This window comes from Piliocolobus tephrosceles, chromosome 9 (genome assembly GCF_002776525.5).
Source record: "Piliocolobus tephrosceles isolate RC106 chromosome 9, ASM277652v3, whole genome shotgun sequence".
Classification (NCBI taxonomy): Eukaryota; Metazoa; Chordata; class Mammalia; order Primates; family Cercopithecidae; genus Piliocolobus; species Piliocolobus tephrosceles.
The window spans coordinates 115,641,814-115,664,841 of NC_045442.1; the positions used below are offsets into that span (position 1 = coordinate 115,641,814).

General features: G+C 41.7%; 1 protein-coding gene across 2 annotated transcripts in view; it reads left to right on the forward strand.

The window, feature by feature from the left end:
• Nucleotides 1–13,554: 13,554 nt before the first annotated feature.
• The window catches only part of ITGA8 (integrin subunit alpha 8), a 203,687-nt gene continuing 194,213 nt past the window's right edge, over nt 13,555–23,028 (forward strand). Inside the window, exons 1-2 of one of the 2 annotated variants that reach the window (XM_023223234.1) lie at nt 13,555–14,318; nt 14,984–15,117. In XM_023223234.1, the coding sequence (XP_023079002.1) occupies nt 14,110–14,318; nt 14,984–15,117 (343 nt within the window). In that variant the 5' untranslated portion in view covers nt 13,555–14,109. The remainder of the gene's footprint in view (nt 14,319–14,983; nt 15,118–23,028) is intronic. The other variant, XM_023223233.2, reaches the window with a different exon arrangement.

Consider the following 23,028-nt stretch of genomic DNA (forward strand, 5'->3'; position numbering starts at 1 on the left):
TGGATCTCCCCACACCGAGGTTGAGATCTGAGAAGGGACAGACTGCCTGCTCAAGTGGATCCCTGACCCCTCAGTAGCCTAACTGGGAGACATCCCCCACTAGGGGCAGTCTGACACCCCACACCTCACAGGTGGAGTACACCCCTGAGAGGAAGCTTCCAAAGTAAGAATCAGACAGGTACATTCGCTGTTCAGCAATATTCTATCTTCTGCAACCTCTGCTGCTGATACCCAGGCAAACAGGGTCTGGAGTGGACCTCAAGCAATCTCCAACAGACCTACAGCTGAGGGTCCTGACTGTTAGAAGGAAAACTATCAAACAGGAAGGACACCTATACCAAGACCCCATCAGTACGTCACCATCATCAAAGACCAAAGGCAGATAAAACCACAAAGATGGGGAAAAAGCAGGGCAGAAAAGCTGGAAATTCAAAAAATAAGAGCGCATCTCCCTCTGCAAAGGAGCACAGCCCATCGCCAGCAACGGATCAAAGCTGGTCAGAGAATGACTTTGACCAGATGAGAGAAGAAGGCTTCAGTCCATCAAACTTCTCAGAGCTAAAGGAGAAATTACGTACCCAGCGCAAAGAAACTAAAAATCTTGAAAAAAGAGTGGAAGAATTGATAGCTAGAATAATTAATGCCGAGAAGGTCATAAACGAAATGACAGAGATGAAAACCATGACACGAGAAATACGTGACAAATCCACAAGCTTCAGTAACCAACTCGATCAACTGGAAGAAAGAGTATCAGCGATTGAGGATCAAATGAATGAAATGAAGCGAGAAGAGAAACCAAAAGAAAAAAGAAGAAAAAGAAATGAACAAAGCCTGCAAGAAGTATGGGATTATGGAAAAAGACCAAATCTACGTCTGATTGGGGTGCCTGAAAGTGAGGGGGAAAATGGAATCAAGTTGGAAAACACTCTTCAGGATATCATCCAGGAGAACTTCCCCAACCTATTAGGGCAGGCCAACATTCAAATTCAGGAAATACAGAGAACGCTACAAAGATACTCCTTGAGAAGAGCCACTCCAAGACACATAATTGCCAGATTCACCAAAGTTGAAATGAAGGAAAAAATCTTAAGGGCAGCCAGAGAGAAAGGTGGGGTTACCCACAAAGGGAAGCCCATCAGACTAACAGCAGATCTCTCGGCAGAAACTCTACAAGCCAGACAGAAGAGAGTGGGGACCAATATTCAACATTCTTAAAGAAAGAATTTTAAACCCAGAATTTCATATCCAGCCAAACTAAGTTTCATAAGTGAAGGAGAAATAAAATCCTTTACAGATAAGCAAATGCTTAGAGATTTTGTCACCACCAGGCCTGCCTTACAAGAGACCCTGAAGGAAGCCCTAAACATGGAGAGGAACAACCAGTACCAGCCATTGCAAAAACATGCCAAAATGTAAAGACCATCGAGGCTAGGAAGAAACTGCATCAACTAACGAGCAAAATAACCAGTTAACATCATAATGGCAGGATCAAGTTCACACATAACAATATTAACCTTAAATGTAAATGGACTAAATGCTCCAATTAAAAGACACAGACTGGCAAACTGGATACAGAGTCAAGACCCATCAGTCTGCTGTATTCAGGAGACCTATCTCACATGCAGAGACATACATAGGCTCAAAATAGAGGGATGGAGGAAGATCTACCAAGCAAATGGAGAACAAAAAAAAGCAGGGGTTGCAATCCTAGTCTCTGATAAAACAGACTTTAAACCATCAAAGATCAAAAGAGACAAAGAAGGCCATTACATAATGGTAAAGGGATTAATTCAACAGGAAGAGCTAACTATCCTAAATATATATGCACCCAATACAGGAGCACCCAAATTCATAAAGCAAGTCCTTAGAGACTTACAAAGAGACTTAGACTCCCATACAATAATGATGGGAGACTTCAACACTCCACTGTCAACATTAGACAGATCAACGAGACAGAAAGTTAACAAGGATATCCAGGAATTGAACTCATCTCTGCACCAAGCGGACCTAATAGACATCTATAGAACTCTCCACCCCAAATCAACAAAATATACATTCTTCTCAGCACCACATCACACTTATTCCAAAATTGACCACATAATTGGAAGTAAAGCACTCCTCAGCAAATGTAAAAGGACAGAAATTATAACAAACTGTCTCTCAGACCACAGTGCAATCAAACTAGAACTCAGGACTAAGAAACTCAATCAAAACCGCTCAACTACATGGAAACTGAACAACCTGCTCCTGAATGACTACTGGGTACATAACGAAATGAAGGCAGAAATAAAGATGTTCTTTGAAACCAATGAGAACAAAGATACAACATACCAGAATCTCTGGGACACATTTAAAGCAGTGTGTAGAGGGAAATTTATAGCACTAAATGCCCACAAGAGAAAGCTGGAAAGATCTAAAATTGACACTCTAACATCACAATTAAAAGAACTAGAGAAGCAAGAGCAAACACATTCAAAAGCTAGCAGAAGGCAAGAAATAGCTAAGATCAGAGCAGAACTGAAGGAGATAGAGACACAAAAAACCCTCCAAAAAATCAATGAATCCAGGAGTTGGTTTTTTGAAAATATCAACAAAATTGACAGACCGCTAGCAAGACTAATAAAGAAGAAAAGAGAGAAGACTCAAATAGACGCAATAAAAAATGATAAACGGATATCACCACCGACCCCACAGAAATACAAATTACCATCAGAGAATACTATAAACACCTCTACGCAAATAAACTAGAAAATCTAGAAGAAATGGATAATTTCCTGGACACGTCCACTCTTCCAAGACTAAACCAGGAAGAAGCTGAATCCCTGAATAGACCAATAGCAGGCTCTGAAATTGAGGCAATAATTAATAGCCTACCAACCAAAAAAAGTCCAGGACCAGATGGATTCACAGCTGAATTCTACCAGAGGTACAAGGAGGAGCTGGTACCATTCCTTCTGAAACTATTCCAATCAATAGAAAAAGAGGGAATCCTCCCTAACTCATTTTATGAGGCCAACATCATCCTGATACCAGAGCCTGGCAGAGACACAACAAAAAAAGAGAATTTTAGACCAATCTCCCTGATGAACATCGATGCAAAAATCCTCAATAAAATACTGGCAAACCGGATTCAGCAGCACATCAACAAGCTTATCCACTACGATCAAGTGGGCTTCATCCCTGGGATGCAAGGCTGGTTCAACATTCACAAATCAATAAACGTAATCCAGCATATCAACAGAACCAAAGACAAGAACCACATGATTATCTCAATAGATGCAGAAAAGGCTTTTGACAAAATTCAACAGCCCTTCATGCTAATTTGGTATTGATGGAACGTACCTCAAAATAATAAGACTATTTATGACAAACCCACAGCTAACATCATACTGAATGGGCAAAACTGGAAAAATTCCCTTTGAAAACTGGCACAAGACAGGGATGCGCTCTCTCACCACTCCTATTCAACATAGTGTTGGAAGTTCTGGCTAGGGCAATCAGGCAAGAGAAAGAAATCAAGGGTATTCAGTTAGGAAAAGAAGAAGTCAAATTGTTCCTGTTTGCAGATATCATGATTGTATATTTAGAAAACCCCATTGTCTCAGCCCAAAATCTCCTTAAGCTGATAAGCAACTTCAGCAAAGTCTCAGGATACAAAATTAATGTGCAAAAATCACAAGCATTCTTATACACCAGTAACAGACAAACAGAGAGCCCAATCATGAATGAACTTCCATTCACAATTGCTTCAAAGAGAATAAAATACCTAGGAATCCAACTTACAAGGGATGTAAAGGACCTCTTCAAGGAGAACTACAAACCACTGCTCAGTGAAATAAAAAGAGGACACAAACAAATGGAAGAACATACCATGCCCATGGATAGGAAGAATCAATATCGTGAAAATGGCCATACTGCCCAAGGTTATTTATAGATTCAATGCCATCCCCATCAAGCTACCAATGAGCTTCTTCACAGAATTGGAAAAAACGGCTTTAAAGTTCATATGGAACCAAAAAAGAGCCCGCATTGCCAAGACAATCCTAAGTCAAAAGAACAAAGCTGGAGGCATCATGCTACCTGACTTCAAACTATACTACAAGGCTGCAGTAACCAAAACAGCATGGTAGTGGTACCAAAACAGAGATATAGACCAATGGAACAGAACAGAGTCCTCAGAAATAATACCACACATCTACAGCCATCTGATCTTTGACAAACCTGAAAGAAACAAGTAATGGGGAAAGGATTCCCTATTTAATAAATGGTGCTGGGAAAAAGTAGAAAGCTGAAACTGGATCCTTTCCTTACTCCTTATACGAAAATTAATTCAAGATGGATTAGAGACTTAAATGTTAGACCTCATACCATAAAAACCCTAGAAGAAAATCTAGGTAGTACCATTCAGGACATAGGCACGGGCAAGGACTTCATTTCTAAAACACCAAAAGCAACGGCAGCAAAAGCCAAAATTGACAAATGGGATCTAATTAAAATAAAGAGCTTCTGCACAGCAAAAGAAACTACCATCAGAGTGAACAGGCAACCTACAGAATGGGAGAAAATTTTTGCAATCTACTCATCTGGCAAAGGGCTAATATCCAGAACCTACAAAGAACTCAAACAAATATACAAGAAAAAAACAGACAACCCCATCAAAAAGTGGGCAAAGGATATGAACAGACATTTCTCAAAAGAAGACATTCATACAGCCAACAGACACATGAAAAAATGCTCATCATCACTGGCCATCAGAGAAATGCAAATCAAAACCACAATGAGATACCATCTCACACCAGTTAGAATGGCAATCATTCAAAAGTCAGGAAACAACAGGTGCTGGAGAGGATGTGGAGAAATAGGAACACTTTTACACTGTTGGTGGGATTGTAAACTAGTTCAACCATTATGGAAAACAGTATGGCGATTCCTCAAGGATCTAGAACTAGATGTACCATATGACCCAGCCATCCCACTACTGGGTATATACCCAAAGGATTATAAATCATGGTGCTATAAAGACACATGCACATGTATGTTTATTGCGGCACTATTCACAATAGCAAAGACTTGGAATCAATCCAAATGTCCATCTGTGACAGACTGGATTAAGAAAATGTGGCACATATACACCATGGAATACTATGCAGCCATAAAAAAGGATGAGTTTGTGTCCTTTGTAGGGACATGGATGTAGCTGGAAACCATCATTCTTAGCAAACTATCACAAGAACAGAAAACCAAACACAGCATGTTCTCACTCATAGGTGGGAACTGAACAATGAGATCACTTGGACTCGGGAAGGGGAACATCACGTACCGGGGCCTATCATGGGGGGGAGTGGGGAGGGATTGCACTGGGAGTTATACCTGATATAAATGACGAATTGATGGGTGCTGACGAGTTGATGGGTGTAGCACACCAACATGGCACAAGTATACGTATGTAACAAATCTGCACGTTATGCACATGTACCCTAGAACTTAAAGTATAATAATAAAAAATAAAATAATAATAATAATAATAAAAAGAATCCATGCTCTTAATGGTCATGCTCTTTTGCCCCTCCAAGGATGACCAGCACCGGTTTCCAAACAGAATTACCCCATAACTACACTGAGCGGGATTTAGAGCTCAAGAGAGAAAGGCTCATATGTTTAGAGTTTATCTCTAAATGTAGAAATGTAGATGAGTAAGATCACACAGTGACTAAAAGCCAGACAGACCATCTTGACCTTCCTATAAAAAGAACTACAATTTGAATCTCCTCTGTCTCTGGAATTACCATCATTATGCTGATTTGGTGTGATGATATGTAGTGGCAAATAGTTTTTCAGGAGTTTTGTAGGAAGTCACTCTAACATCTACTTTGAGGAAGTCCTCCTGGCAAGTGGAAAAATGGGCTAAGTTCAATCAATTTGGCTTATTTTTTTTCTCCTTCCCATAATGCTACTTGGCATCTTTTTTCTTCATGAGAAAAATTTAACTTTTATCTACTGGTTTTAATTTAACTTGTCGTATTTCTATTCTTTTGTACATGAGACCAGAGGCCTTTGGGAAAAGGACCCAGTTTTTAATACATTAACACAATAAAAACAGGGGAGATCAATTTAAGTCAATTAAGTTACGTTTTAGGCAAGCTCAGTAGAAGACAGGAAATTCACTTCCAACTTTCAAGTTGTTCAAAGACTTCTAGCTCTAAAAACAGGCTAAGGCATTCTTACAAGGAGAGAATTAAAATGGTCAAGGCCATTGTCCTGGATAACTTAGGAAGATGCCATCATGGAGACTTTTACATGATAAGTAAGAGGCCTTTTTACATGAGTTACACAGAGAACAAAATGCAGATGCCATGGATGGCATATGGCATTTTATGGGGGCAGTAAATGTCTTAACTTGTGTATTAGTCTCTTTTCATGCTGCTAATGAAGACATACCTGAGACTGGGTAATTTATAAAGAAAAAGAGGTTTAATGGACTCTCAGTTCCACGTGGCTAGGGATCCTCACAATCATGGCAGGTGAAAGGCACGTCTTACATGGTGACAGGAAAGAGAGAATGAGAACCAAGTGAATGGGGAAACCCCTTATAAAACCATCAGATCTCATGAGACCTATTAATTACCATGAGAACAGTGAGGGAAACTGCCCCCATGATTCAATTATCTCTCACCGGGTCCCTCCCACAACATATAGGAATTTTGAGAGCTATAATTCAAGATGAGATTTGGGTGGGGACAGTCAAACCATATCAACGTGGTTTGATGTGCTCAGCTGAATTCTGCTAAAGTTGAACTTTTCTAAATCAGCAGCCCCAGACAAGCCATAGCATTCCTTGTTTTCCAGATCTGGGTAAGGAGTGTTACAATCACATGCATATATTTTTTAAGTCATGCCACGAACAGTTTGTTTTATTCTCTGGCTTATCACATGGCTTTAGTCTTCTCTGATGAAAAATATCTCACAAAGCCTCCCCCATCTTACCTCCAGCCCCATCATTCTCTCATACCACACCCCATTAGTTTCAGTCCTGGCATTTATCCATTTAATTACATTCTGTTCAGGTTGCTTGATTGTTCACCACCTAGCACCTCATCAGACTGTATGCTCCATGAAGGGAGGAACTGTATCTTTTTAGCTTAATGCTGCGTCACCAGTGCTTGCATGGTGCGTAGGACAAAACTGGTGCCCATATTTGTTAAAAGAATAAAAACAATGAATAAGTAAATCAAAAATCAGGAAGACAAGTGAGGTTGAGCAGGACATAGTCTTTGCATGGATGACAGTGACAACTAATTTGGACTTTGTCATCAGTTGGGAAAATGTTATTTTTATTTTCATGGGACACGTTCTCCTTCCCTGTCTATCTTCCTTCCTTCCTTCTCCCTTCCTTCTTTTCCCCCTTCCTTCCTTCCCTCCTTTGCTTCCTCCCTCCCTCCCTCTCTCCCTGCCAGTGTTCCTTCATTCTTTCCTTCTTTCATTCGTGCCTTCCTTCCTTTCCTTCCTCCCTCCCTTCCTTCCTTTCTCTCTTTCTTCTTTTTTTCCTTTTTCACCTAATGATTTGCAAAGATAGAACAAGGAAATAAAAATCTTAATAAGTGTGGGAAAGATTAAATCAATATTTGGAAACTTTTTAATAAAAATATTTTTAAGATCCATTTGCAAGAATTATCAAAATTGTAAGGCTAAATCATTTTTCACAAGGAAGGCTTGTATTATTAATGGAAAATCCCACACACTTGAATAAGATCACAGACACTAGAGGGCAGTCCTAGACACCCTTGCGGTTCTCCTAAAGGCAAACTAAGCACGGCAACTTAGCCTGGGGTTTTAAACACACTCTTATCAATACATCAATTGCTCCAGCCTTCACTGGCTTCTGCAATTGAAGGACTTCCCCACTTATTTGTAGGAGGTATAGGGTGTCTCATCTGAGTCCTGTAGCCTCCCCCAGGAGCTGAGTCAAGTGGTGTCTGGCTGCTTTAGAAGGCTATATAACTCCCTGATTGTCCAGGAACCACACCTATTGCTGCTGTTGTCTGGGGTCCATGAAGGTGCCTGCAGCCCTGTGTTCACAGAGGCCTACGCTTTCAAGTCCTGGGTTGTCCAGGGCTGGGAAGAATGCCCCACTTTCCATCTTGCCCTTTTTGCCAAGGAACAGGGTTGTGCTGCTCTGAACCCTAGCACTTTACGGTGACTTAGTTTTTTGTACTAAAATAAAAACTTGGAACATTTCTGCAGGTCCCCTCTACCACCTCCACCCTTTGCACTAGACTCAAACATGAGTCCCTTGGGGAATTGGAATTCTCAATTGCCAGACTCCTAATTTACAGCTTAGATGCTATGAGTTCCCTTCTCCTCTCAAGAGTTTCCCTTAGTCATTTTGACCAGTAGTTACTAAATGATCCAGCCCACCAACCCATCACACATGTGTAGGTCTTTCAGCATTCTGGAGTCAACTGACCCTAACTGAAACATGTAAATCACTCAAGATCCTGACTAAACATTCAGCCCTCCCCACCCCCAAGGGCTGTGACTCTAAGGAAGATTTATCCTCAAATGTCAATGCTTTGGAAGAACATAACTTTCCACAGTTACCTTCCCTTTGGAGGAAGAATTCTTTTACTTTTATTTTTGTTTAAAGCAGAGCTGCTTTTCAAGGCTTGTTCTAAAAAAGAGATCAAATTGGAGTCTGGTTTTGACTAGTGGGAATTTTCCTTTAGCTAAACCAACTGTTGGCTGTGCTTGAACTCCCGCCAATACAGGGGCCAGTGCTACAGCACTTTTAAGTTAAAAGTGGCTAATAAAATCATGAAGGAAAACCATAAAAGAGAATTACCAACAAAATCATCAAAAAGAAAAAAAAAAAAAAAAGGTTTTACTATGGTGAAATTCACCCTTCAGGGACCGAATAGAAAATTTGCAGACATAAGCTGATGTCAGCAGAGACACCTGACACATTTAAAAGTCTTTTCCCCTCAGTAAGTTTAACCATCCAGTTTCTACTAATCAGTTGTTTCTAATATTGCAGGAAAGCTGAGTTCAGCTGCGCAAAAGAAAAATCTGAGATAACCTCAATTATCCATTTTATAAGTAGAGACTGAAAAGCTACCTTCCTTTTCTGGTGCATTCATTTTTAAAGCTGATGGAGCCTCCGAGCATACATTGCATTCACACTTGCTTATTCTGTAAATAGTTTAGTTAAAATATTTGAAGTGTGGTTATATTAATGAAATAATTATATTGATACTTTCACACTTCTTGATTTTAAGGCATGGTCACGTCATATAAATAAATAGATTGAAACAATCAGAAATAATAATTGGTCATTAAGTTATACATATTTTTGATTAAAAAGTATGCACTAACTGGTTAAATGGTCTGGCATTTCTATTTTTAAGCACTTCGTATATGGCTACAACTCAGACATCATTTTTTTCCCCTGTGGTACTCTTTACTTGTTTATTTTTGGAAAGTTTGGGCCAAATCTGTTCCATCTTTGACCTTTGGGTTCTTTCCTTTTCTTTTTAGGGAAAGAACTATGTATACCTTTCCCAGCATGAAGCATACACACATGCTCACGGGGATGATAAACAAGTCCCAGACTTGCTTTTCTGACAAATAAATCAGTGCTGGTAGATCTTTAAAATGTCAAACTTCTCATTCTGCATGAGACCTGTCACTGTCCATGTGTTTCTTTGACACTTCTCCAGATCTTACCAATTGGCATGGTTCCCGTACGTCAGAATGATGAAATGTACAAGACACCTATTCAGACTTACCCCTTCTCTGCAATTATTGCAATTGAGTTTTTTTTTTTTTTTTTTTTTTTTTTTTTTTTTCTTGTCCTGGCTTCTTGGAAGGTTTACCACTCTCCCAGGCTTTTGGCCTCCCAGGGAGGTCAAAGAGCTTGGAGTTAGTTTGCGTTCCCTCCAAAATACCAAGGTGCAACCAAACCCTTTTCCACGACCTCTCAGAAAAGTACACAGCAGCTTTATGCCGTCTCTCTCAAGGACTAGTCATAGGCATGCCCAGAGGGCAGCCCAGAATAGCTTACTGCCTTTGGAAAGGTGGCTTTAAAACCTGATTCCTTATAGACCTCGTAGCATGAGGAACTGGTTTCGGCATTTGATAGGGTTAAAATAGTACCACTTACTTGCCCTGTAAACATGCATATTATTATACCTCCTCAAACTTTCATGTCCTCATCTGTAAAGCAGAAAGTGACCATATTAAGAATATACACTTGCGTAAGTCAACAGCAAGTGTATTTTAGAGCACAGGAACAATCATGTGTTCCTGTGTCAGTAAACAGATTATTATGTGTGAGTAAAGAGATTTTTTTTCCTTATCTACTCTATTTTTGTTGTTGTTGTTGTTGTTGTTTTGAGACAGAGTCTCACTCTGTCACCCAGGCTGGAGTGCACTGGCACGATCTTGCCTCACTGCAACACCCACCTCCTGGATTCACACAATTCTCCTGCCTCAACCTCCTGAGTAGCTGGGATTACAGGCATGTGCCACCACACCTGGCTAATTTTTGTATTGTTAGTAGAGATGGGATTTCACTGTGTTGGCCAGGCTGGTCTCAAACTCCTGGCCTCAAGTTGATCCACCTGCCTCTGCCTCCCAAAGTGCTGGGATTACGGGTGTGAACCACCACGCCCAGCCTCTCACTCTATTTTTGAACAAAAAGGCTAAAAAGGTTAAGAAATACGCCAAGGAAGTAAGCAAGTGGGTACAACAGGGGATACCCTGGTGATGTGCTTCCCTGTGCAAATCAAAGCATTGTGTAATATATAACTAGTTCAACCTAGTAAGTCAGCACACAGGTCAGGTGCATGTCTAGGATCATTCTATCACCTTCTACCTATATAGATATTTCTCATCCACCTCAGGCCAGCTTGCAATAAGACAGATTTCCAAATTTCAGCATGCCAGTGTCAGGAAATGATTGAGTTGAGGTTATTTTTCTAACCTCAGTGTACAACACAGTTGTCAACGTTCCTATTTGCATGCTGCCCATGAATTCCTCATTGAAATTTACTGAAGGGAACACCACTTTGATAAACAACAGTAACTTGATCAGAGTAGCAGACTCTGCGTTCAAAGCGAATGAACTTTTAAAATGAGAAGCAAGTCTTCTACCATCTACTCTTAAGTCTTTATCTGGAAAAGGAGTATTCAGTTAGGAAATTACCCAGACGTGACAATTTGCCAGGGAATTTTTTGATAGCTTATTTATTTGCATTATTTTTACAGGGGCAAGACAAGTTAAAGATATAACATTTAAATCAGTCTACTGAGGGGGTTCTGATGTAAGGGAGACAAAAAGTTCAGCTTTTCAGTAAGTTCAGCGATTTTTCTCTGGATAAACCCTCAAATCAATGGACAGACTGACCACTCCCTAAACTGTAATCTATATGGCTAATCCCAGGCTAGTAACTCAAATCAATGAGCCCAGCATCTAACTTACCTTCTACTTCCCCAACCTGTTGTTCTAACCCCACTGCTACCGTTCATTATTCTTCTTTTCTAGGTAAATACCTTGAGACACCTTGAATTTTTTTTGAGATGGAGTCTTACTCTGTTGCCCAGACTGCAACACAGTGGTGCGATCTCGGCTCACTGCAACCTCCGCCTCCCGGGATCAAGCGATTCTCCTGCCTCAGCCTCCTGAGTAGCTGGGATTACAAGCACACACAACCACGTCCAGCTAATTTTTTTTAATTGTGTGTGTGTGTGTATGTATATATATATATATAGTACAGACGGGGTTTCACCACGTTGATCAGGCTGGTCTCAAACTCCTGACCTCATGATACTCCTGCCTCTGACTCCCAAAGTGCTGGGATTACAGGCATGAACCACCATGCCCAGCCTGTTCTTTCCTTTAGCATTTGTGTCCCCTTCCCCTGACCTCCCTTCTGTTAACCAGCTTGAGGTCCTAGCCTCCCAGTGCATCTGGACAACACCGACTTTGCTTTCCCTTCCTTCCAACAACTACCCCCCACTCCCCACCCCTAAACTTTTGGAACCCCAGGAGGTATGTCCTGTCTCTGCTCTAGAACTGGCTCCCTTTGCCTCAGTAAATGTTCTTGTTCTTAAGATCCTCTTCCTGCAGACCCATCCAACCCTATTTCCCACCACTCCCTAACCCACCCCTTTTATTCCAGTCCCATGTACAACCATTTAATCTCTGTCTTTTCTAAGTATTAATACTTTCCCTCAACTTCTCCCCCCACAATGCCCAAATGTAAGCCCCCTATTCAAAATCCTGCCTAAATCTACATCTGCCACCTGCATGAGGAGACTTTTACAATGTTTCAGAAACAACTTAGCTCTTCTGTCTCTCAACGTCATCTCTATTTAACCTCGCCCCCTTCCAGTTTCATGCTGACCTGTTTTGTTTAATGTTAATGAAAGACCATATGTTATGTAAGGGCATCTATACTCCTTTTCTCTTCTCTGTCCTCCCCGCTACTCGACTCTCACTTCCTCTCAGACACAGGAGACATGGGAAGAGATTGACAACACCCATGGATCAGAACCGAAGTCTGAACTGCTGTAGACTGTGAACTACACCTTCTACCCCCACAGAAAGTAAACTGTAAATTCCAACATTCTTAACTTCGCCAAACTTGGTCACAATTACCCAGGATGGAGATTTACTACTAAGTCATTTAATATGCCCAAGATGCCTTTAAGAAAGATATGAATAACATCTCAAGGGCTGGGCATGTTGGCTCACCCTGAAATCCCAGCACTGTGGGAGGCTTAGGTGGGTGGATCACTTGAGCTCAGGAGTTCAAGACCAACTTGAACAACATGGTGAGAACCCCATCTCCAAGGAGGAGGAGGAGGAGGAGGAGAAGAAGAAGAAGAAGAAGAAGAAGAAGAAGAAGAAGAAGAAGAAGAAGAAGAAGAAGAAGAAGAAGAAGAAGAAGAAGAAGAAGAAGAAGAAGAAGAAGAAGAAGAAGGACGAGGAGGAGGAGGAGGAGAAGGAAAAGAAGAAGAACAAGGAGGAGGAGGAGGAGGGAAAGAAAGAAAGGAAAGAAAGGAAAAGAAAGAAAGAGAAAAGAGAAACAAAGAAAGAAAAGAAAAGAAATTTTAAAAGTCAACTCGAGGTGGCAGGATGGCTTGAGGCCAGGCGATCGAGACCAGCCTAGGACACATGAGGAGACTTGGTGTCAACAAAAAAAATTAGAAAATTAACCAGGTGTGATGAATCACCTGCAATACCAGCTAATCAGGAGGCTGAGGCAGGAGGATCGCTTGAGCCCAGGAGTTTGAGGTTTCAGTGAGCTATTATAGCACCACTGCACTCCAGCCTGGGCGAGAGAGAGACCCTATCTCTAAAAAGAAAAATAAACAAAACAAAGTAAACCAACTAAAGAAAAACAAATCCCACACGCACACACACCCACCCACCCAACAACAAAAACAAAAACAAAAAAACCCTCGAGGCTTTCTTGTTTATGAGTTAGCTCTGCCAGGAGGTGGGTGGACTTGGGGGAGGACAGGGTTCTCGCATTTCAACTTTAACTCTCAGTCACAGACGTGCAAAGCCATGAACGCTGAGGTCAGGCTGCAGAGGTGATGCAGAGATCATTACTTTGTCCTCCGGGTGGTGGGGTTGGTTTTCACGTTCTCCATCCCAGCTGCGCATTTGAGGGAAACTGGAGCAAACTCTCCCTCCAAATGGGGCATTACTTCTAAAGCAATAAATAGCTGGAGGTGACAGATGTGAAACTGATTGTCCTTGAGATGGGACTGCAATAGAAATCCGGGCAGCCCGAACAGGCATCCAGCACTCCAGCCACCAGCGCAGCTGCCGGGGAGTCCCCAGCTCTAGACCAGCCGCGAGGAGGCGCCGCGAGAGCACTGGTCCCCGCCCGCGGCCGGAGGAGGGCTAGAGCGCCTGGGCCAGCCCACGAGCCGGGCGGGCGGCCGGGCGCGAGCAGACGCCGGGCACTGTCACCGCGGGTGCGCCGGGCGCACCGATCCGGGACGCGGACAGCTGGAGACTGCCAGAGTCCACCCGCGCTGCTAGCCCCGACGGGGTCCTCGGCTCGCGCTCCCGGGTAGCAGCCACCGGGGCGGAGGGAGATGTCGCCCGGGGCCAGCCGCGGTCCCCGGGGAAGCCGGACGCCGCTGATCGCGCCTCTCTGCTGCGCTGCGGCCGCGCTGGGGATGATGATGTGGTCTCCTGCCTCGCAGGCGTTCAACCTGGACGTGGAAAAGCTCACGGTGTACAGCGGCCCCGAGGGCAGCTACTTCGGCTACGCTGTGGACTTCCACATACCCGACGCCCGCACGTAAGTCTCCCGACCTGGAGAGGTGCGCGCGGGGGCCAACGCTTTCCGGGGTCCGGTCCCAGCCGCTCTGCCGCGCAGTCCCCGCAGCCTGGGATCCCCGTCCTGCCGACCGCCCGGGGTCTCGTCTGTCTCCCCGCCACCAGCCCCTTCTCTCCCCTGCCATGCTAGATGTGCCTTGTGAACTTTGAGCTAGAGACATGCCACTTGCATGGAACACGCAAGTCCTGGGTGTTCCGGGTACCAAGACGCACGCATCCCACAAAGAAGAAAACGGGACCCAGAAGACCAAAGCCAATTAAAACCGCGACCACAGCGCGGTCTGTTTATGCAGAGCCTGTAACCATTGCGTCTGGTCGCAAGAGCTGTCGGCTACCAGCAGCTGGGCTCTGTCTTTGGCTTCCTCCCACCCCACCCCCTTCTCTCATCTCACTGTACCCACAGAGCTCCACCTAGAGAAGCAGGACCGTTTGCACTCTTGCAAACCAAGTTGCGGACCCCCATAGGTTTCCAAGAGGAAATCAAGTTTGACATTGGGTCCTCATCATAAATACGTTCCTGCCCTCCACACCTGCCCCAGTATCTCCGGGCAGGAGGCTACAAAGACTGTATTGCATGAGCACACTTTTGTGGCGGCCAAAGAGTGACTTTCTCCAACTCTTTTGCAGAGCGAGTGTCTTGGTGGGGGCGCCCAAAGCCAACACCAGCCAGCCCGACATCGTGGAAGGGGGAGCCGTCTATTACTGTCCTTGGCCCGCGGAGGGGTCTGAGCAGTGCAGGCAGATACCGTTTGACACCACCAGTAAGTGACATTTGTCCTTCTAAGCTGCGGGCCTGGGTTTGGAAGAACCAGGGTCATCCCAGAGAAGAGTTCCCGCTGTCTTGGTGCGGTGCTCATTCAGCTTGTCTGATGTGTCCGTGTTGTGGCTGTGTGGGTCTCTAGAGAAATCAGTTTTTTCAACTCTGAGTTAAATTAAGGAAGATGTTTAGTGAACCCTAGAGAAAGGACACTATTTTGACCCTGAGTGTTTGGATGCATCCTGGCAACTCCTGTTTCTTTACCGTTCTGGAATGAGCATTTGCAGGGTGAGTGGATGTTTTGGAGAAATACAAAAGCTACGTCCTAACTTTGACTGTGGAGAGAATTTGGTTGCTTTTCAAGGACAGATGTAGAAAAAGAGAGCTCTTTAGCGTTTCCAGTGTCCAAGCTCCGGAGGCTGGACTTAGCTGCCCTAGACCCAGACATCTCTCCGTGTTGCTGTTTAATTCTTTACAGAAAGAAAGAATTTTCTTTCAAAATATTAGACATTGGATGCTAACTAGTGCAGGCAGAGTGTGGATGGATTACATTCATTTCCAAAATCTCTAGACAGATGTTTCTTATTTAATTAAAGGGAAAATACATTTTAAACAATTCAGTCTGGTTATGTTTTCTCTGGTGTTTTCTCCTTAGAGCCTGAGAAAATAATTTAAATGCAATGCTTTCAAAAACATTAACACCGAATGCTTTAATTTTTACCACCAAAACTTTATGAATTCAAAAGGTATATATTATCAGAGAGCAAATATCTCTTTCCAGAAAAACGCGAATATGTCAGCTTGAATAATGGTCCTTGATAAATAATCATTTAAAATACCTTTTGCACCACACAACTATTTTATGACATCATACTTGATTTCTTTGATTTTTAATTGTTTGATTAGTGTGTATATAGAATTTATGCAGAATATTTTCACAGAATTTCGATGAAATTGGCTGGCTGATATTTACCTGCTACTATACCTAATTTGTATCTTTTTTTGTTAAAGGAGAAAACAATTTCAGTCCCATAAATATGAAAATATTTCAAAGCAAAACATACTAGGCAAGCATTACCTTGAATTATGACCAAATTAGGAAAGTATTTTATAAAAGCATTGGAAAATTATATTTTTATCATGCCTGTCTCTATATGGTCACAATAGCTTATCATTTTATTAAATAATTCTGTTATTTTATACTAGTTTTTATAAGCTTTTACTTTTAAATTTGAGTATTAGCAATCAGGAAGATTAAACCTTTTGATGTTAATTTGTGACAGAAATCTTTTAATTAGTTATTTTATCAAGACTTGAGATACTTTTTAGCTACTGCTCTCTAGTTTAAGAATAAGCTTCCTAAATCAGAAGAATTAAACATTTAAACATAAAATTAATGCCATTTTAATAATTCATACCCAAATCATTTGTATTTTTAAAAGTATTTTAAGGCCAAATAAAGACGTCATTGACATTATTTGAATTTACATTAAGGAAAGTATTTATATTTTGAGACATGGTTGATGTGTTTTCACCAAGAAGCAATTTATGGTCGTGGAAAAGAATTTAATAGTCTTCTTGTATAGTCTCATAACATATCAAATCAGGATCTGATTAGTATATTTTTCTTTTAATAAAGGAAGAATCATTGTCTGCCCAGATAAGTTACACCTGACTTACTTTGTAAGTATTCATCCCAATAGATGTCATAGGCCAATAGATTAAAAACCAGAGAATCTAGATGTCAACTATGAATTGAAAAAAAAAATTGACCACTCCTAACCGAAAAATTTCAATATTAAATTACAAGAGGCAGGCCAGGCACGGTGGCTCATGCCTGTAATTACAGCACTTTGGGAGGCCGAGGCAGGTGCATCACTTGAGGTCAGGCATTCAAGACCAGCCTGACCAACATGGTGAAACCCCATCTCTACTAAAAATACAAAATCATCCGGGTGTAGGGGTGGTTGCCTGTAATCCCAGCTACTTGGGAAGCTGAGGCAGGAGAATCACTTGAACCCAGGAGGGAGAGGTTGCAGTTAGTCAAGATAGTGCCGTTGCACTCCAGCCTGGGCAACAAGAGTGAAACTCCATCTCAAAAAACAAAAAAAAAACAAAAAAAAACAAAAAACAAACAAACAAAAATTTACAATAGGTAATATTTTCCAAGTTCATTCTAAAGCAATTGCTTGAAGCCTTGAATTCACTCTCCCATAGAGAACTAATGCTGAAAGATGTGCTTTAGTTTCCAGAATAGCCCACAGGAATGCACTTAACCCTTATTGTAGCTGAATTATATTCGCAGTAAATCAGTAGGGGACAAACTAGAACAATTTGGCAATTAAATAGAAAAATAATGTCCAGAAAAGATCAGTGTTACTTGGAGAAAGACAATGTCCTCTTTTGTGTAGATTAGGAAAATGTCTGGATATCTCAAAGGGCTTTAGAGATTGATGCTGCTCATTCCACACTATGTTTTATTTTACTTCCAAATACATAGTGGTTTACTTGATAAATAGATGAATGCACTAATCCTACTATTATCAACTACAATCATAATAATTTCAGAATTCATACGTGGAACAAAGTGAGGGAAAGAAGGAGGGAGAAAAATAGATGTTCCTGAAATGATTGAACAGGAAATTCAAAAAGCAAGGCAGGAAAGGCTACACAAGTTTGTGAGAAATGAATGGTCCATGACAGAATGAACAACGCTGTGACCTGTGAAAGACAGGGAGGTTCCAGTAGGAGAGGAGAAAGGAATTGTTGGGAAAAGAAAGTTCCCCACGTCGGCCATCAGGGGGTACTGTGGGCCCAGAAACCTTGATTGCCAGTGGGAATGGCCTAAAAACGGGTGTGGGGAAGGAAGCCACGGCCAAAGCTCAGGTGTTTGCTACCAAGTGGTTGCTCATTCTCTACACTTCATCTGTGCCAATTGCTTTATCCTTATACCCTCAGACAGTGGAACTGGCAGTGGCGGCTACTTGACGCAAAGCTGTGCAAGTGAAGAAGGCACAGCAGAAGCCAGAGTAGCTATTTCCAATCTGAACATCAGCTTTGTGGACAAAGTGGAATGTTAAAACCAAAGATGAGAGGTGGAAACAGACATCACTGGTTCTGGGTCCTGAAGTCGGTGTTGCCAGAGGCATCCCATTTATACATTGCTATTATGTACCAGACACTGTACACACATTGTTTCTACTACATAAAACAAATCAAAACTACTATGTAAAACTCATTCTGTAAGTAAGGAAACCGACATCAAAGGTATACTCAAGACCGTACAGTGGTAAGCGGTAGAGGCAGGACTGGAATAGAGGTCTGCCCAGTTCACAGCCTTCTTCTTCACCCTGCCTTCCTTCCAGAAATGGGGAGAGGATTGACCCTGATAGACTGCAAGTTCAGGATTATGACTAAGCCCCCAAGGAGCTCTGGAAGGCTATATTCACCTTCCCTCCCTCTCCTCCATTCTCCTACTGCAACAGTGGCTTTACAATTCCATTTTAAATGATTCTCCAGAGAAGGGTTGAAAAGGATAAACAGTTTTGGCAGAAGCATTGTAGAAGCAGGATTTGTCTTGGTGGGAATGGTGGGTCGCATTGGCGCCTGGTTTGCTCAGACTCCCACAGAATGCCCCTTCGTGGTCTCTGATAAGCTGCCTCCTGAGTTACTCTCTGCCCAGTGCCATTAATGTATTGTTCTCCCCCGACCAAAAAAGGAAGACAATTTCTCTGCTTAACTAAATAGTGGCCCCAAATGGACATCTGCATAATGGAGTGTGATGTGTCAGGCATAAATATGTATATTACAAACACTCATCTGTCAAGTCATTGGTGACTTTCCTGGTCTTTTACCCTACTTTTACTGCCACATCTGAATTCAAGACATCCTAAGTAAATTTGACCTTTCAATGAAGTTTTTTCAACTTGTTCAGCTTCCTGGGGTGTCTACAATTGGGTGTTCTGCTCTGGTAACCAAGTAAATTCTCTCAGCTTAGACTCTGAGGGAGACAGCCCTATAATTGAGTCCCAGAGTCCAGTTAAGATCCTGTTCCTCCATTTATTTAAGGTCAATGGTCATTTTCTAAAAACTGCCTTTCAGTTTTTTTTTTCATGAAATAATCATTATTTATTTTCTTTTTACCTTATCATATAACATGATTTTTTTTTAACATTTCTCATGATAAATACAAAAGCAGAGGAAGCTTGCACTAGCCCAGAATGTGTAATGAATGATTACCAGAAGCATATGCTGGTGGGGGAGGTGAAAAGAGTTGATAATTTTCCTGCTCTGTACAAAATCAAAGGGTTCCAAAAAAAGCACTTCTCTCCTCTCCCTTCTGTCTTTCCCTGTTTACTTCAATAGAAGAAAATTCCTCCTATCACCGAATTGATTTCTTTCACTTTTGTCTCAAGAACTCTTTAAACTATGTCCCATGTCTTAAACTGCTTAAAATATCACATCTGCCTAATTCATGCCTCTCACTTCTGTGTCTACTCCAAGGTTCCCTTTCTTCTTTTTCCTACATTTTCCAAACCAATGCATGGGTTAAAGAAGGTTAGGTTGTTTAACCCATGCATTGGTTTGGAAAATGTAGGAAAAAGAAGAAAGGGAACCTTGAGTAGACACAGAAGTGAGCGGGGCGCAGTGGCTCAAGCCTGTAATCCCAGCACTTTGGGAGGTCGAGACGGGCGGATCACGAGGTCAGGAGATCGAGACTATCCTGGCTAACACGGTGAAACCCCGTCTCTACTAAAAAAATACAAAAAACTAGCCGGGCGAGGTGGCGGGCGCCTGTAGTCCCAGCCACTCGGGAGGCTGAGGCAGGAGAATGGCGTAAACCCGGGAGGTGGAGCTTGCAGTGAGCTGAGAACCGGCCACTGCACTCCAGCCCGGGCGAAAAAGGGAGACCCGTTTCTCAAAAAAAAAAAAAAAAAAAAAAAAAGAATGTTAGGTTGTAACCCTTCTGCTAAAAGGGAGAATGAATGAGACAATGAAACGGACCCTCACCTTTGGAATAATGAAGAGCAAATTGCAACATAGTTTCAAAGTCTAGCACCAAGTATTTGATTCTTTGAAGGGCAAGTTGCATCATAGTTCCAAACTATAGCATACTAGTATTTGATTGTTTTAAATGCTCAAGTAAAATGTTTGAGGAAAAAGGTGATGTGTGCTAATTAATGATGATAATCATCAAAGTACTAATAATGATAGAGAAGCAATACAGCTGGGAACCAGTCACAATGAGGAGCCCACATAAAAAGCAGACAGGAAGAGGTAGGAGGTGCCATTGAGATTTGGAAATCATCTGAGAAAAACTAGCAGAATTTGCCTGGTTTCAACTTAGTATCCCTGTGTCAAAAAAAGAAAAGAAAAGAAAAGAAAACTTAAAATGGAAGACAGTTTGGTTAGGATATTTCAGAGCTCTGGAATGACAAGGTTTTTGTTGGAATTGCGGGAGACCGGAAGCCTTTGTTTTGGGGGGGGTCTGTTTCATTTTGTGTTGAGTGATCCCACAATGAGAAGCAGCTTAAAGCATCTGGTTCTGCGAATGGCATAGGGTTTTTTTTGTTTGTTTTTTTTTTTTTTTTTTTTTTTTTTTTTGATAGTGCTGGGTGTGCTCTTTTTCTCATGTGAGGGTTGGGAAACATATTGGCTGCATAAGTCTTGTCTTTCTAGCTTCCCCAGAAAGAAATCAGTTTTTGTTCAGGAACAAAGAAAAGAAAAATGTACGTTAGAGCTCCCCAAGTAAATGACACAGGAAATAACATAAATAGGACGGGACTCAGGGACAGGAGAAGTCTGTGCTGGAGTAAGTTCAATTGGAAGGTTACAAAGGTGGGGGAAGAGGGAAGCCCAAACATAACCTCCTTTTTTCAAGACTTCACAATGAAAGTAAGTGTTGCTACTCAGAAAAAAAGAAGCAGTGTGTGCACACACGCACACACCACAGTATTTGCAGAAATCTTCCTCTGCTATGTGCTGATCCAATTGAGTCATCAAAGGTAGTTTATAAGCTGGATGTCTTATTTATGATTCTAGAAGCAATTCATGATGGCTACTATGCCTGGATATGTTGGCATGACAAAGGCAACCATCATCCCAACATTTATCTCTGTTAGTTCAGACTTCATGCAACAGAACACTACTGAACCTTGGTATGAGACGGGAGGAGGCAGCAGTCCCTACAGCCCATAGCAACTGAGGAAGCAATTAGAAAAAGGAAGTCCTTGAAACTCCAACTAGAAATGGGAAACAGATCTGCTGTATGGCTAGTTGAGCAGTACGAGCATTAGGCGCCCGTTGTTAAATCTGCAAAATTCTTTCAAGAAACTGGAAGTCTGTGTGAGGGAACAGGCTTCCAGGTTCTTGGCAGGAATATTCTGTGTAGCCTCTGCAGCATGCTGGGAGAAATGGCATGAAATTAACTTGAAATAGTCTTGAAATTATTCTGAAAGGAAAAATGCACTTTTGCATTTAAGCTGACAGGTTGAGGTGTGCACATTCAAACTTTACCTGTTAGTGTATGACAAGTTTTGTATCTGGGAATTGCATTGATGGAGAGAGTTGCCAACTTTATGAAAAAGCTCAGCTCAGGGGTGCCCTGATGGATTCCATGCCAGTACATGAACATGGAATTTTTTTTTTTTTTTTTAGATGGAGTCTGGTTCTGTCACCCAGGCTAGAGTACAGTGGCGTAATCTCGGCTCGCTGCAACTTCCACCTCCCAGGTTAAAATGATGCTCCTGCCTCAGCCTCCCAAGTAGCTAGGATTACAGGTGCCCACCGCCATGCCCAGCTAACTGTGTGACTTTTTTGTTTTGTTTTGTTTTCTTAGTAGAGACAGGATTTCACCATGTTGGCCAGGCTGGTCTTGAACTCCTGACCTCAAGTGATCCACTTGCCTTGGCCTCCCAAAGTGCTGGGATTACAGGCATGAGCCTCCATGCCTGGCCATTGAACATTGGTTTTTGAGGAAGATAGTTGGAAGAGTAATTAGTGGTTTTATTTAAAAAACACTCATTCATCCTTTAATCAGCAAGCATGTTCAAAGCGTTTTAAAATAATTTTTATTTTTCAAAATTCGGCTTAAATACATGTTTGCAAATAACATATTTATTGCATAAAGCAAGGTGTTCCTCCATAATGAAATCCTATAATAGATTAAAGTAGTTTCAATTCTAGGTTACATGATAAGGAGATTTAAGATATGCCAACGAATTGTGACTAAGTGATTTATACTTAAAACCAAATGCATTTAATACATCAGCTACGGACTGCTGTAGAATTCAGGTGGGCAGCTCTTAGATGAATGTCATTAGATGGTCTGGAAGGAGTGGAGCTCCACCTCAACCCTGCTGAAAGGTCAGAGTTTAGGTCTGTGGTGTTTAGTGTATCGGCCTGCGGTTCTGCAAATTGAGAAACTTTCCTAGACTCATAAACACTGAAGAAAATGATTCTTTACTCTTTCTCTTTCTCTTTCTTTCTTTCTTTTTTTCTTTCTTTCTTTCGTAAAATTAAGGTATAGATTATGAAAATAAGTCTTTATAGAAGTGCTTTCTATAGAGTGGCATTGGGAGTGGAAGACATGAGTTGACTCCAAAGGTGTAATAGAAGGGAATTTTTTGGGTGGAGGGTTGATGGAACTTTCTGTGTCTCGATTGTGGTGGTGGATACATGACTGCCTGTATTTGTCAAAACCCATGATGCTATAGATCACCAAAAGTGGATTTTATAAATACATTTTAAAAATCTATATTAATATAATATGTAAATAAAATAAATGTATAAATAAATACAAACAAAAGGCAAAGAGAAAAATCCTTTACGGAGAATGCAAGAGAGTTACATATTTGATACGATGATTCATTGTGGTTTTGTGGCTGTTGCTCTGAGCCCGTGGGCAATAAGCTTT